Raw genomic sequence first — 12801 nt, 5'->3', positions numbered from 1 at the left:
ACCTATAAGAGCATGGGGGGAGGTCCGGGGACCATGATCCCAGCTGTCAGGTCCGGACCGTACGTCTCGTCACCCAAAGGCAAGGGTGAGGTCACGGATGACCTTGCGCCCATCAGGTTGGGCACTCTGGCGGACGACTCCCTGGCGGACGAGACCGCCGGACATGCAGATCTCCTCGTAGCGGACTACCACGACCCTCTGGTCGTTGAGCAGCTCGTTAGCGATGATCGAGGAAAGGCAGCTGAGCATGTGGTGGTACGCGTCCACCACAATACGCTTGGCACGTACGTCAGAGCTGGACACCCTAGCAGAAGGTACGCTAATTTTTTTTTCCCCAACAAGAGCCCCTCAAAAAACCACCTCCTTCACCACGGCGTGAAGTGTGAACGGCGCCCTGTCCTCATCTACTCGCTGGAGAATAAAAGCCGCCATGCCGTGCCGCGCCGATAGCGTCCGTCCCGGGCACGCACCGCTCCCACCGTCGCCGCGCGATTCACCTCGCCACTCCACTCCGATGAGATCTGGCACGCGAATTTAACGCCGCCGGGAAATAGTGGGGATCTTAAATCGCCGCGACGACTCCGCGCCCCGCACCCGCCATCGCTTTCCGCTCACCTCATCACCCTCCTGGCCTCCCTCCCCTGGTTGCGGCTCGACGACGCCGTTATTACCCAGCCACCTCCGTCCCCCCTCCACCTTCCCCACGCGCGGGACACCACACCTCTGATCTCTCTCTCTCTCTCTCTCTCTCTCTCGTACTGGTCTGGACAGAGGTCGTCGCCTTCTTGGGTAGCTAGCGATGCAGCGGCGGGCGGAGTTCAGCTTCCCGGGCTCGCCGGCGCGGGGGCTGCCGCCTCGGGCGCCGCCGCCGGGGAACGCGATGGCGCCGCGGTACGGGGAGGAGGAGGTCCGGTGGCTGCAGGCGTCGCGCCAGGCCTCGCCGGACTACAGCTCCGGCGGCGGGTCGGGCACGCCGTCGCCGCAGCTGTGGGCGTACCAGCCCGACCTCCACCGGCCGTACCCGGCCTCCGCGGGGAGCTCGCCGTCGCGGGCGCAGGCCATCGCGGGGTACCGCCGCGAGATGCTCGACCTCGTCCGCGGCCTTCCCGAGTCCGCCTACGAGCTGTCGCTCCGCGACATCGTCGAGCACCCGGCGTCCTCCTCGCCACCCCCGCCTCCCGAACCCCTGCCGCAACCGCCGAACGCCTCCGCCGCGTCCGCGCAGGCGAGCGACGAGCCCGCCGGCACCACCAAGGACGCCGCGGCGGTGGACGCGCAAGTCCAGGACGGCAAGAAGCAGAGCGGCTCCAGCAAGAAGCAGGGGAGGAAGCAGAGGACGATGCGGAAGCAGAGGAGCCGGAGCCTGGAGCGGAGCGTCAGCCTGGACACCGGCCTGCTCATCAAGCTCTTCCTCCCGCTCTCCATCGGCGGCAAGAAGAAGGTATCGCCCCGGCCGGACGCCGCCAAGGACGGCAAGAAGAAGGACAACGAGAAGAAGAAGAAGAAGAAGAAGAAGCAGCCGGAGGCGCCGGTGCCGGCGCAGGAGGAGGAGTGGTGGACCAAGAGCGAGTTCAGCGAGGCCGGCGGCAGCAGCCGGACGAGCAGCACCGGCAGCAGCAGCAACAGCAGCACCGGCAGCATCAGGAATGGGCATGCCAATGGCAGCGTCAATCCAAGAGCTCCGGCAAGGAGTTGGAGCAGGTAATTTCTCTGCCTTTCTACAATTTGTTCTTGATTTAGTTCAGTTTGATGAAATGGTCGATATTTTTTTGAGGGCGATGAATTGGACGATTTTTAGCAGTAAAAGCAGGTGGTTTGGGAGATTTTTAGTTATTTGTTAGAAATCATCCTCCTTTTTATTGAAAAGATACAAATTTGTTTGGACGTTTCTGGGTTAGTTCTTGGGTTGGGGAATTGCAGTGCAAATTAAAGTTGATGGAACTTCTTCAGTTCTAGATTGGATTATCTTTTGAAGCTTGTTGATTACTGTTAAAGAGTTCCTGAAATGAGTGAATGTGTAAAAAATGTCAATTAAATATTGGAATTCAAACTAGCACATTTCAATATCCATATTGTACAAGTTTCCTTTAGAGGAAGAAAAAGGAGAGAAAATTTTGGCTTTGGCATTAAAGAACGAGACAAAATAAATGAACTTTCTCAACAGGCGGAAGAGACAAATTCCTATTCTAGAAGATCTCCTTTTTTTTAAAAAATGAGCAAATAAACTTTTTCAACACATGGAGGAGACACAGCTGTTCTACACTTCTAGTCTTCTAGAACATAATTTCTAGATTTGTTTCAAAAATTAAAAGAACACACTTTTGGAAAATACCAACTACTGAAACTGAAGTCTTATGTACACACAGAACCACTTACAAAAATCTAAGGTTGTAGATGGCAGTAGACTGGATCAAAGCACACCCATTTTGTCAGCAAATGCGTCACATATTAAAAATCGCACGGTTCAGGTTGCTTAAAATCGTTTCAACTCACTGAGCCCCTTTCTGGAAGCTAATGTGAAGTCATCGGGTATGGAACGGAGACAAACCGGTCAACACGGCAGAGTCATCGCTTGAAGTCAATTCTTGTTGCATCACAACCCAACTTTGCAATCAGTTCCTGCTGCCGAGCTTTTTTCTTCTTGGCAAAACCCAAAAGGGGGCATGACTTCACATGACCCTGATTTCTAAAGTTTTCTTCTCCTTTTAGTTCCAGAATTTCTTGAGAGTTCAGAGAATTTTGCACATGTCTGTTAATTCTTAAAATCCTGCTGTTGCATGATAGGGTCTTTTATGCATTGGTTACTTAGATTTCGAATTCCATGGTTTACAGTACTAATCGCAAACGTGACTGTTAGCCGTTACCCCTTGAAATTTGATAATCAGATAACATGTTGCTATCCTTTTGTTTTTTAATATGGCACTGCATCTTTGTAGCATGAATTGAGTAAGTGGCAGTTGGATTGGATCCAAATTCATCTATTTTGGGACCTAGTAACATATGTAGTATATCTGTTCATGTTGCCTATTTTCGTCCTTTCTCTCATGAAAAGCTGAAGACTGGCTTTATTGTCACCTGAAGCTTAATCATTGCATCTGTGCTTTATGTCTCATTCTGCAATTGCTAACCAAATCATGACATTTCCACTAACAACCACTGGACATATGTAATTCAGTTCATGACCAGACCCAATCTAATCATCGCTCATCTAATCAGCTCTTGTTTGTTTACTTTCGCGCAGAAAGCGAACTGGGTGCTATGCTTTCTTCAGGGCAAACAAGAGCAAAAATGGAGTAGGCCAAGACTAGAATGATGACAAGGCCACCATGAAAACGAAAATGAGTCTCTCTGGTGAGCCGTCCATGGAAACCATCAGCATTGTCACGCAGCTCGAGAAAGCTCAAGCAGGCAACAAATCTCCACACCTGAACCGATGCAAAGGTCATGCAGTAATGGCTGATTTTATACACAGATAGTGGCATCTTGGCGTTGTCAGCCTTTTCCTTTCTCCATGGCATGTGATCTCCATGGTGTAAACAAAAAGGACAAATAATTTAGGGTCTATGACTGGTTCACACATCATAGATTCATAGAGATCGATGTGGACACATCATAGTGGCACCAATGTATACTCGCGCAGTCTTCTGTATTTTCTTGACACAGTCACATCTCTCTCTTGTACTATCTTCTATTTGTACATGCCCTATGGCACCTTTGGCTTCAGAGACTAAAGTACACTTGTTGTTAGTACTTGTGAATAGAAAACAGAGGTTGTGGATGATGACACATCAGGGCGTTTGTTTAGTGTCCTCCTTTGGGGAGCTTGTCTTTCTTGACGAACCATTTTTTTTTCTACAAGTTTGTGTTTACTGTTTACCAAATGATCAACGACAAGATCTCAAGAGATCTACAAATATCCATTTTTCGGTCAATGTTTGGATCTTATGGCTTATATTATTGTTTTGCGTTGCATGATACCTGTTACCTATAACAATGTAGTAGGGCAAAATAAGGCGACCTTTTTAGACTTCATCATTTGTTGAAATGGAATGCAACGGAAAGAACCGAACAGCTCAACAGCTCATGGTGCTTTGCGTGTCAGACTTTTGGGTAGTGCGTGGAGCCACAGCCAAGGAATCGGGCATTTAGGTTTCTAATTAGTCCAGATGATCAAGCAAGATTATGTTATTTGAAGCCACTCGACCAAAGAATCTTAGGTCCTGTTTGCAACCTTGGAATTGAATTCCATTTTTCTTGTCAAGCTGGTGAAGATAACATTGGATTAGAACTTGATCAATTTAGACATAAATTTATTAAACTAATATGATTATATACGGAATATATTTGTACACTATTATTGGTCATACGAGTAAGATATTTATATGCTATATTTATACTATAGAGGAGTGAGCCAAATAACGTGCTATAGGTTACGGAATAGAAACATAGCTTGGTGGTATATAGAATCAATTTTCATTTCCTATCCTATGGATTTAGAATAGGTTTATATCTAAATTTTGGAAAGTGGTTTGAAAGTAGTGGGATGTTAAATTCTAAACCAAATAGCCTAATCTATGAAGTAGATTTTAATTTAAAAAATGAGAGGATCCAAACGGCCCCTTAATGATATGGGCTCAGCGGAAAGCTTTATTGATTGATTTACCAAGGATATCTCTGTTAGATGTATATGTACCTTTTGTAGTTTTCCCATTGTACAAGGGGTTTTGTGCATATTTTCTAATACTTATACATGTATATATTTGAGCCTAGAACCCTTGTATTGAAGAGAAAATTGCAAATTTGGGACTCCAAATATAGCACTTCGCAGTTTTGCCATTAGTGACATCGATATCGTAAAATTGGGACTCCAAACGTATGCCTCTTGATTCTACCGGCATGGGGTGTATTTCCTATCTTTTTCCTTTTCTTTTTCATGTATTTCGCATGTCAATTGACCCTTTTGCCCTTCTGCCTTTTTTTCTCCTCACGGTTGGCCCACCAGGGCTGCCCGCCGCTTCCCCTGGGCACGTTGGCAGGCGGGCCGCCGCCGCCGCCTAGGCAAAAAAAAAATGTACGTCAAATATTGAGCGGCGCCGTCCGGCGATCCTCCTCCGGGAATGCGGGAGCAGAGGCTGCGTAGAAAAGTTTAGGGGCAGCGGTTAGACTTCGCTGGGTAAGGGAGTTGAGGAAGCAGGACGTGAGGGGTTGGGAGCGGAAGGCGGGGAGCTAGAGGAGGTGGAAGCAGTCGTACTGGCACTGGAGCGAGCCAGAGGCGAGGTGGAACGCGGCGGGGACGTTGCCGGCCTCGAGTGAGGCTAGCGAGACGCGGAGGCGGCGCAGGGAGAGGGCGAGGTGGTCGGCGACGGGTGCACCGCGACGGCCGCGCGTAGGAGCGAGGCGGGCCCCCTGGCGGGCGGCGCGGCCGGTAGGACGACGAGCAGCGCGAGGAACAGGAGCTTCTCCGCTCGGACAGCCGCCGCCGCCGCCGGGACACGTCCGCCAGGACGCGCCGTCGCCGGGACTCGTCGCCGCCGAATCCGCCGCCTGGACGTGCCGCCGCCCGCCCGTCAAATCCGTGCCTCCCGCACGGACGCACGGGGTCCTCTCTGCCCGCGCAGAAGTGAAAGGGTAAGTATTTGGGAAATCACTAGATTGATTGCACATTGACACAGCAGCGTTACAGATATAGGCAGCCAGCCCCGAGCTTATGGAAACAATCCTGGATGGCTGCCATGGAATCACGCACGCGGGGATGTCAATCCCGTAAACTGCTAACACCCCCGCAGTCATGCTGGACCGAAACTCCATGAAGACACGGAAGACGGCAGGCCCTTGGTGAAGATGTCGGCGAACTGCGATGATGTTGGAACGTGGAGAACACGGATGACGCCCGCCGCGACACGCTCCTGGACGAAGTGAAGGTCAATCTCGACGTGTTTTGTCCGCTGGTGTTGGACCAGGTTCGTCGAGAGGTAGACGGCACTCACGTTGTCGCAGTAGATGACTGTAGCACGCTGAAGGGGCTGGTGGAGTTCCTGGAGAAGTTGGCGAAGCCACGTCGCCTCGGCCACGCCATTTGCAACAGCGCGCTACTCGGCCTCTGCACTGGAGCGAGAGACGGTCTGCTGGCGCTTGCTGGACCAGGAGACGAGGCAGTCACCAAGAAACACGTCATACCCTAATGTGGAGCGACGTGTGTCGGGACAGCCGGCCCAGTCCGCATCGGTGTAGACTATCAATGTGCTCGGTGAAGATGAGCGGCCGAGGAAGAGTCCAAGGTCGACGGTGCCGCACAGGTAGCGAAGGATGCGCTTGACGGCGAGGAGGTACGGTTCCCGTGGGTCGTGCATGTAGAGGCACGCCTGCTGAACTCCATAGGTGATGTCAGGGCGCGTGAAGGTAAGGTACTGAAGCGCCCCAGCCAAGCTGCGGTAGAAGGTCGCGTCCGGATCGGGGGAGCCCTCCGAGGAGAGCTTAGCCTGTGTGTCCACCGGAGTGCTGCAGGGCTTACACTCAGTCATGCCGGCGCGCTGTAGGATGTCGAGGATGTACTGACGCTACGACAGAAGCATCCCAGCTGCAGAGCGAGTGACAGCGATGCCGAGGAAGTGCTGCAGCGGTCCAAGGTCCTTCATCGGAAAAGAACCCTGGAGAGCGGCAACGATCCGGTGAAGCAGCGCTGCAGTGGAGGCTGTGAGCACAATGTCGTCGACGTACAGCAGCAGGAAGGCAGTGTCGGAACCTCGGCGAAGCACGAACAAGGAGGTATGCGACTGGGCCTCCACGAAGCCCAAGGACTGTAGATGTGTGGCGAAGCAGCTATACCAGGCCCGGGGGGCCTGCTTGAGACCCTAGAGTGACTTGTTGAGCCGGCAAACGTGGTCAGGGTGAGCCGGATTAACAAAGCCGGAGGGCTGAGTGCAGTAGACCGTCTTGGAGAGAGTGCCATGTAGAAAAGCATTCTTGACGTCGAGCTGATAGACGGGCCAATCTCTGGAGAGAGCCAAGCTCAGAACAGTACGGATGGTGGCGGGATTGACGATTGGACTGAAAGTCTCGTCGAAATCGACGTCGGGACGCTGGGTGAAGCCTCGGAGGACCCAGCGAGCCCTGTACCGATCCAGCGTACCATCAGACAGGAGCTTGTGCTTGAATATCCATTTGCCGGTGACGAGGTTTGCATTGGGCGGCCGAGGGACAAGGGTCCAGGTATTATTCTGGACAAGAGCCTGGAACTCCTCGTCCATTGCCGCGCGCCAGTGCGGGTCGTTGAGGGCGCGACGGTACGTGGAAGGTACCGGGGAGATGGCTGTGGCCTGCAGAAGTCGTGGCTGAGCGAAACCACTCTTAGCACGAGTGTGCATTGAATGATTGTTGACGATGGGCGCCGTGGGTACGGCGCCGGCAGGGAGCGTCACAGGTGCCGGTGCTGCGCGAGGGACGCGCGCTGTGCGCTGTCCGGGCACAGGTAGCTGTCCCCAGCGCCACGGCAGGGTGGCCGGGGCGGATGCGCTGGCCGTTGAGGAGGGCCCAGTAGTCTGGGCGGTGGCACGCGAGGTCCCAGGCTGCAGGGCAGGAGCCCCTGGTGCAGGGACGCCCGCAGCAGGGAGCGCAGGCCCAGCCTGAGTCGCGGGTGGCCTGCTCGGGAAGCCAGGTGGCGGCCCAGCGACGCCTGTAGACGGTCCGGCTGGTGAAGGTGTCACAGTAAGCCCGCCCGCCGAAGCAGATAGCGCTAGCATCCCGCGTGCGGAGCCAACGACGCCTAGCCCATCGACAAGGGCAGCCTTGCCTGAAGCAGCCAGCCGACTGCTGGCTGGGAGTGGAAAACCGCTTGTAGAGCCAGCCTGCGTAGAGGGCTGGCGGCTCGACGTGCTAGGAAGCCGGCTAGCTGTGCATCGCAGGAAAACAACCTGCACAAAGTCTGGAGAGGGAAAGCTATCCAGAAAATCAAGGTTAGAGTTGGTGGGGTGCGGTGGTGTCTCGGCAAAAGGGAAAGAGGACTCGTCGAAGGTCACATAGCGTGAGATGATGATGCGGTTGGTGGAGATGTCCAAGCATCTATAGCCTTTATGATCGGATGAGAAGCCGAGAAAGACACAAAGAATGGAGCGAGGGGCAAGTTTGTGGGCGGCAGTGGCAGAAATGTTAGGGTAGCACTTGCAGCCAAACACACGAAGGTGGGAGTAGGATGGAGGTCGCCCATAGAGAGCATGAAAGGGGGTTAGAAACTGCAAGATTTTGGTGGGGTGGCAGTTGAAAAGATGGGTGGCGGTTTCAAGTCCTTCCACCCAATAGGGAGGGGGAAGATGGGATTGAAAAAGAAGAGAACGAATGATGTTGTTGACCGTGCGCAGGACATGCTCAGCTTTCCCATTCTGTTGGGAGGTGTAGGGGCATGACATGCGAAGTTCAACACCATGCGTGAGGAAGAAAAGGCGGGAGGTGGCGTTGTCAAATTCACAACCATTATCGCATTGCACACTTTTATGGTGGTGCCAAACTTTGTGGCGACGAAGGAGAAGAAGTGGGCAAGGGTGGAGAACGTGTCGGATTTGAGACGAAGAGGAAAAGTCCACAAATAGTGAGAGTGATCGTCAAGAACAGCAAGATAATATTTGAACCCGGAGACACTAGGAATTGGATAAGTCCAAAGGTTACAGTGAATAAGGGCAAAATTATGCAAGGCATGAGTTTGTGAAGTGGAAAAAGGGAGGCGAACGTGACGGCCAAGCTGACAAGCATGACAGAGGTCGTCAGGTTGCGTATTATTACAAGGAATAGCGGATGAGCTCGCGAGGTTGGAGAGGGCTTCATGACCGAGGTGACCAAGGCAGCGGTGCCACAGCTGGGAAGAGGTGCTTGCGAGTAAGGCGCCAGATGGAGTGGTGGAGGCCGAAGGAAGGAGCGGGTAGAGCGGATCAGAACTATTGCACCTGGTGATCACGCTCCGGGTCCTGAGGTCCTTCACAGAAAAACCAAATGGATCAAATTCGACAGAGCAATGGTTATCGGTTGTAAATTGACGAACAGAGACATGGCTTTTGATAATCTGTGGAGAAACAAGAACTTTGTCTAGGTGCAAGAGACCGATGTGCGTGGAACCGGTGGACACGACGGGAAGTGCAGAGCCGTCACGCATGATGATGGAGGTGGGCGTGGAGTGGGAGGGTGGGTGAGACTGAGAGTATATGAGGGGTAGAAGCCATATGAGCTGTAGCACCTGAGTCCATGTACCACTCACCCTGCGCCGGAGGGGTAAGGGACATGGTGTGAAATGCCCCTGCTAGCGCCTGCTGATCCCAGGGACCAAAGGGGCTGAGCGAAGCATGCTGCAGAGAGGCGCCAGGCTGCATGGAGGCATCTGTTGGCGAGGGCCCACCAGTCGCACCGGCCCAGAGAGCGCCGGCCTGCAGGGACGCAACAGGCGGACCGGCCTAGGGAGCGTCAGCTTGCGACGGCCCGCCAGGTGCGCCGGCCCAGGGAGCGGTGGCGGTCCAGGGAGTTTTTTTTGAAAAAGGGTTAAAGAAAAATTAAAATTCGAAAAAGGGTGCCGGCTTGGAATATTTCGAAAAATAGGTGCCTCCCGCCCAATGAAAGGGCGGGATGACGCATCCCGCCCATCCAACGGGCGGGGGGTCGGCGGGGGAGGAAAACTTTTTCGCAGGGGCCTCTTCGTGAAAGTTACGCAACATCCCGCCGTTCCAACGGGCGGGGTGTCTTCCGAGGGGCCTCCCGCCCGTTGGGAGGGCGGGACGTTCCGCCGAGGGGCATCGGGAGGTCCCCGCGAGGGGCAACCCGCCCTTCCAACGGGCGGGATGTCTCCCCCCCCCCACTATTTAAGCCCCCACCCACCCCTAATTCTCATAAAATTCATCAAAAATCAACAAAAAAGAAAAGGAGGAGAGGAAAGGAGAGAATGAGAGGAGAGGAAGCGGCGAAGCTCTGTCCACACGTCGGTTTGGAGGTATTATAATCGTATAATTATTAATTATTTTTACGAATATTTGTTAGGGTAGCTACACGTAGAATTCAGTATTTTCAATAGCTTTTAGAAATATTTGTTAGGATAGTTCTATTTTAAATAGTTTTGAGTATTTTTAATAGTTTTTAGATATATTTCTTAGGATAGTTATATTTTGAATAGTTTTTATAATTGCAGTAGTTTTTAGATATATTTTTTAGGGTAGTTATATTTCGAATAGGTTTCAGTATTTTGAATAGCTTTTAGAAATATTTCTTAGAGTAGTTCTGTTATAAATAGTTTTTAGTATTTTTAATTGTTTTTAGATATATTTTTTAGGGTAGTTATATTTTGAATAGTTTTTATAATTGCAGTAGTTTTTAGACATATTTTTTAGGGTAGTTATATTTCGAATAGATTTCAGTATTTTGAATAGATTTTAGAAATATTTCTTAGGGTAGTTTTGTTATAAATAGTTTTTAGTATTTTCAATTGTTTTTAGATATATTTCTTAGGGTAGTTATATTTTGAATAGTTTTTATAATTGCAGTAGTTTTTATACATATTTTTTAGGGTAGTTATATTTTGAATAGGTTTCAGTATTTTGAATAGCTTTTAGAAATATTTGTTAGGTTAGTTCTATTATAAATAGTTTTTAGTATTTTTAATTATTTGTAGGAATATGTCTTACGGTACTTATATTTTTCATGCAGATATGGCGCAGACACCAGAGCTCTTTGACACGCACATCGACAAACGGCACAGGTCGTACCTGGCAGTTGTGGAGGGGCAGGAGCTTCACGAGTTGCGCCCTCGTGTAGCAAAGGAGTTGTTGCACCTGGACGACCGCTGGCTTGACATGTGATACTTTATATTTTTTTTACGAAACTAATGTATAGCTTGTACGATAATTGTAACCACAATGCAAAATATACAGGTTACGTGAGGCTGGTTTGCTGCCACTCGCACGTATGCTTCAGGCTGGCGACGGCCAAGACGGTGGCGCCAAGAAGCGGATGCAGCTGGACCGCTCTCTACTTGCAGCGTTGGCAGACCGGTGGCGTCCGGAGATGCACACGTTCCACTTGCCGTGCGGGGAGATGGCCCCCACGTTGCAGGACGTGTCGTACCTGCTCGGGCTTCCCATTGCGGGTGAAGCTGTTGGCCCAGTTGCCGTGCCACCTTTCTGGAGGGCGGAGCTGCAGGAGCGGTTTGCTCCAGCGAACCCGCCACTTGTTGTGAACGTACCTCGAGCAACGACAGCACTTTCCTCTCCTACCTCGAGCGTTCCAGGCCGTGCCGCGCAACGTTCACGAGTAAGTTTGTGATAACTCGTTTTGTATTAATTATATATTTGTTATCATAAAGCAATATTGTTTTTGAAATGTTTGCAACAGACATTGGCGCAGGGGATATCATGCCAACGAGGTCAACTGGGTCGTCAAGATGCAGGAGTACGTAGAAGGGTGGCTTGACGCACGTGAGGATGTGTGGGACGAGGGGCAGCCACACACGGAGGCGTCATACGCCGCATACCTCCGCTGGTACCTCCTTCGCACGTGTCCGTACATCACTCTTTCACGCATTGATGACGCGGAGCATCAGCACCAGCCGACCATCTCGGACACGTATCTCTCGTACCGTGATCAGGAGCACTGTGGCGCGGTACGTCTTTTGCAACTTGAATTATTTAATCTTTTTTTTATAAAAGATCGATAACAATATTACTCTACATCACATTACGTATGCAGATTGATCTGATGAACTACGCGGAGGTCGAAGCTACATCTCAGATCACGTTGCTTGAACGTGGAGTACGTGTACCGGAGTCACAGTACAAGGACACCTTGCGTAAGATTCAAGACAACTTGACGCGAGTGTTACGTGCACTGACGTGTCGCGGCAGAGATGACGTGGGGGCCTCTAGTTCATCTCATGCGTCGGCCCATGTGTACACAGCTGGCCCGTCGACCTCTGCAGCACCGCATGCAGCGTCCAGCGGTACTGCCGCTAGTTCAAGCTGTAAGTCTTTTATAATTGCCATTTCGATCACCTTTGATTTACATGACTAATTTCGTTTCTTTTTATAGTCATGCACTCGACGGCAATGGGACCTCCTCCTGCAAGAATGGAGCCTCAGACGTTTGGCGCGTATGCTCCAGGAACGTCTCTCCCGTCAGGTTCGATGCCAGCTGCACCAGCTGCACCGTACTCTCAGGGCTACGCTCAGCATGCATGGTCGGCGGGAGCTTCTGCGTACGGTGCTCCATTCGGTGTGCCAGACTGGGACAACTGGGAGGGCGGCTCCGCCACTTGGTCAGAGCTGGTGGGCGGCGGCGCCGAGCCTGACATCATTGGTCCATCCCAGACGTATGACGCTCCAGGTGCACAGTCCCAGGATGACCCCTTCACGCCTGCACCCCCTCCGCCTCGTCCTCACCGTGCTCCAGATGCATTTACATACTCGGAGGATCACATACGCCGACGGGCTAGGACTAGGGGGGGAGGACCAAGAGAGCACGAGGTCCGGGACATACGGGGTAGATACTCCTGATTCGGTCGACTTTTTATATTTAAACTGTTTTTATATGATACTATTTTCTTTTTAATTGATTGATATATCGTAGTATCATAATATTTGGATTCTACGTTGCAAAACGTTATCGTTTAACCATATTCATACGAGTTTTAGATAGAGCAATCTTCCTCGTAAAATTGAATTAAAATTTTAAATGTATACAAAAGAGTATGGCGAATCAATATTGTATTTGAAAATAGTCTGAATTTCAAATAGATTGTAAATCATAAATTCCAACAGAAAATAACAAAAAAAATAGACA

General features: G+C 51.2%; 1 protein-coding gene across 1 annotated transcript; it reads left to right on the top strand.

Moving 5' to 3' along the window:
- Positions 1–459: 459 nt before the first annotated feature.
- Positions 460–3786, top strand: LOC112903214 (atherin-like). The gene is made up of 2 exons (XM_025972447.1): positions 460–1701; positions 3242–3786. Exons 1-2 carry the CDS (start codon positions 800–802, stop codon positions 3306–3308), a joined length of 969 nt encoding a protein of 322 aa, XP_025828232.1. The 5' UTR covers positions 460–799; the 3' UTR covers positions 3309–3786.
- Positions 3787–12801: the final 9015 nt, after the last annotated feature.

Source organism: Panicum hallii, chromosome 8, assembly GCF_002211085.1.
Source record: "Panicum hallii strain FIL2 chromosome 8, PHallii_v3.1, whole genome shotgun sequence".
NCBI lineage: Eukaryota > Viridiplantae > Streptophyta > Magnoliopsida > Poales > Poaceae > Panicum > Panicum hallii.
The sequence above is the reverse complement of the archived record's forward strand: the minus strand, read 5'-3'. Positions and strand labels throughout refer to the sequence as shown.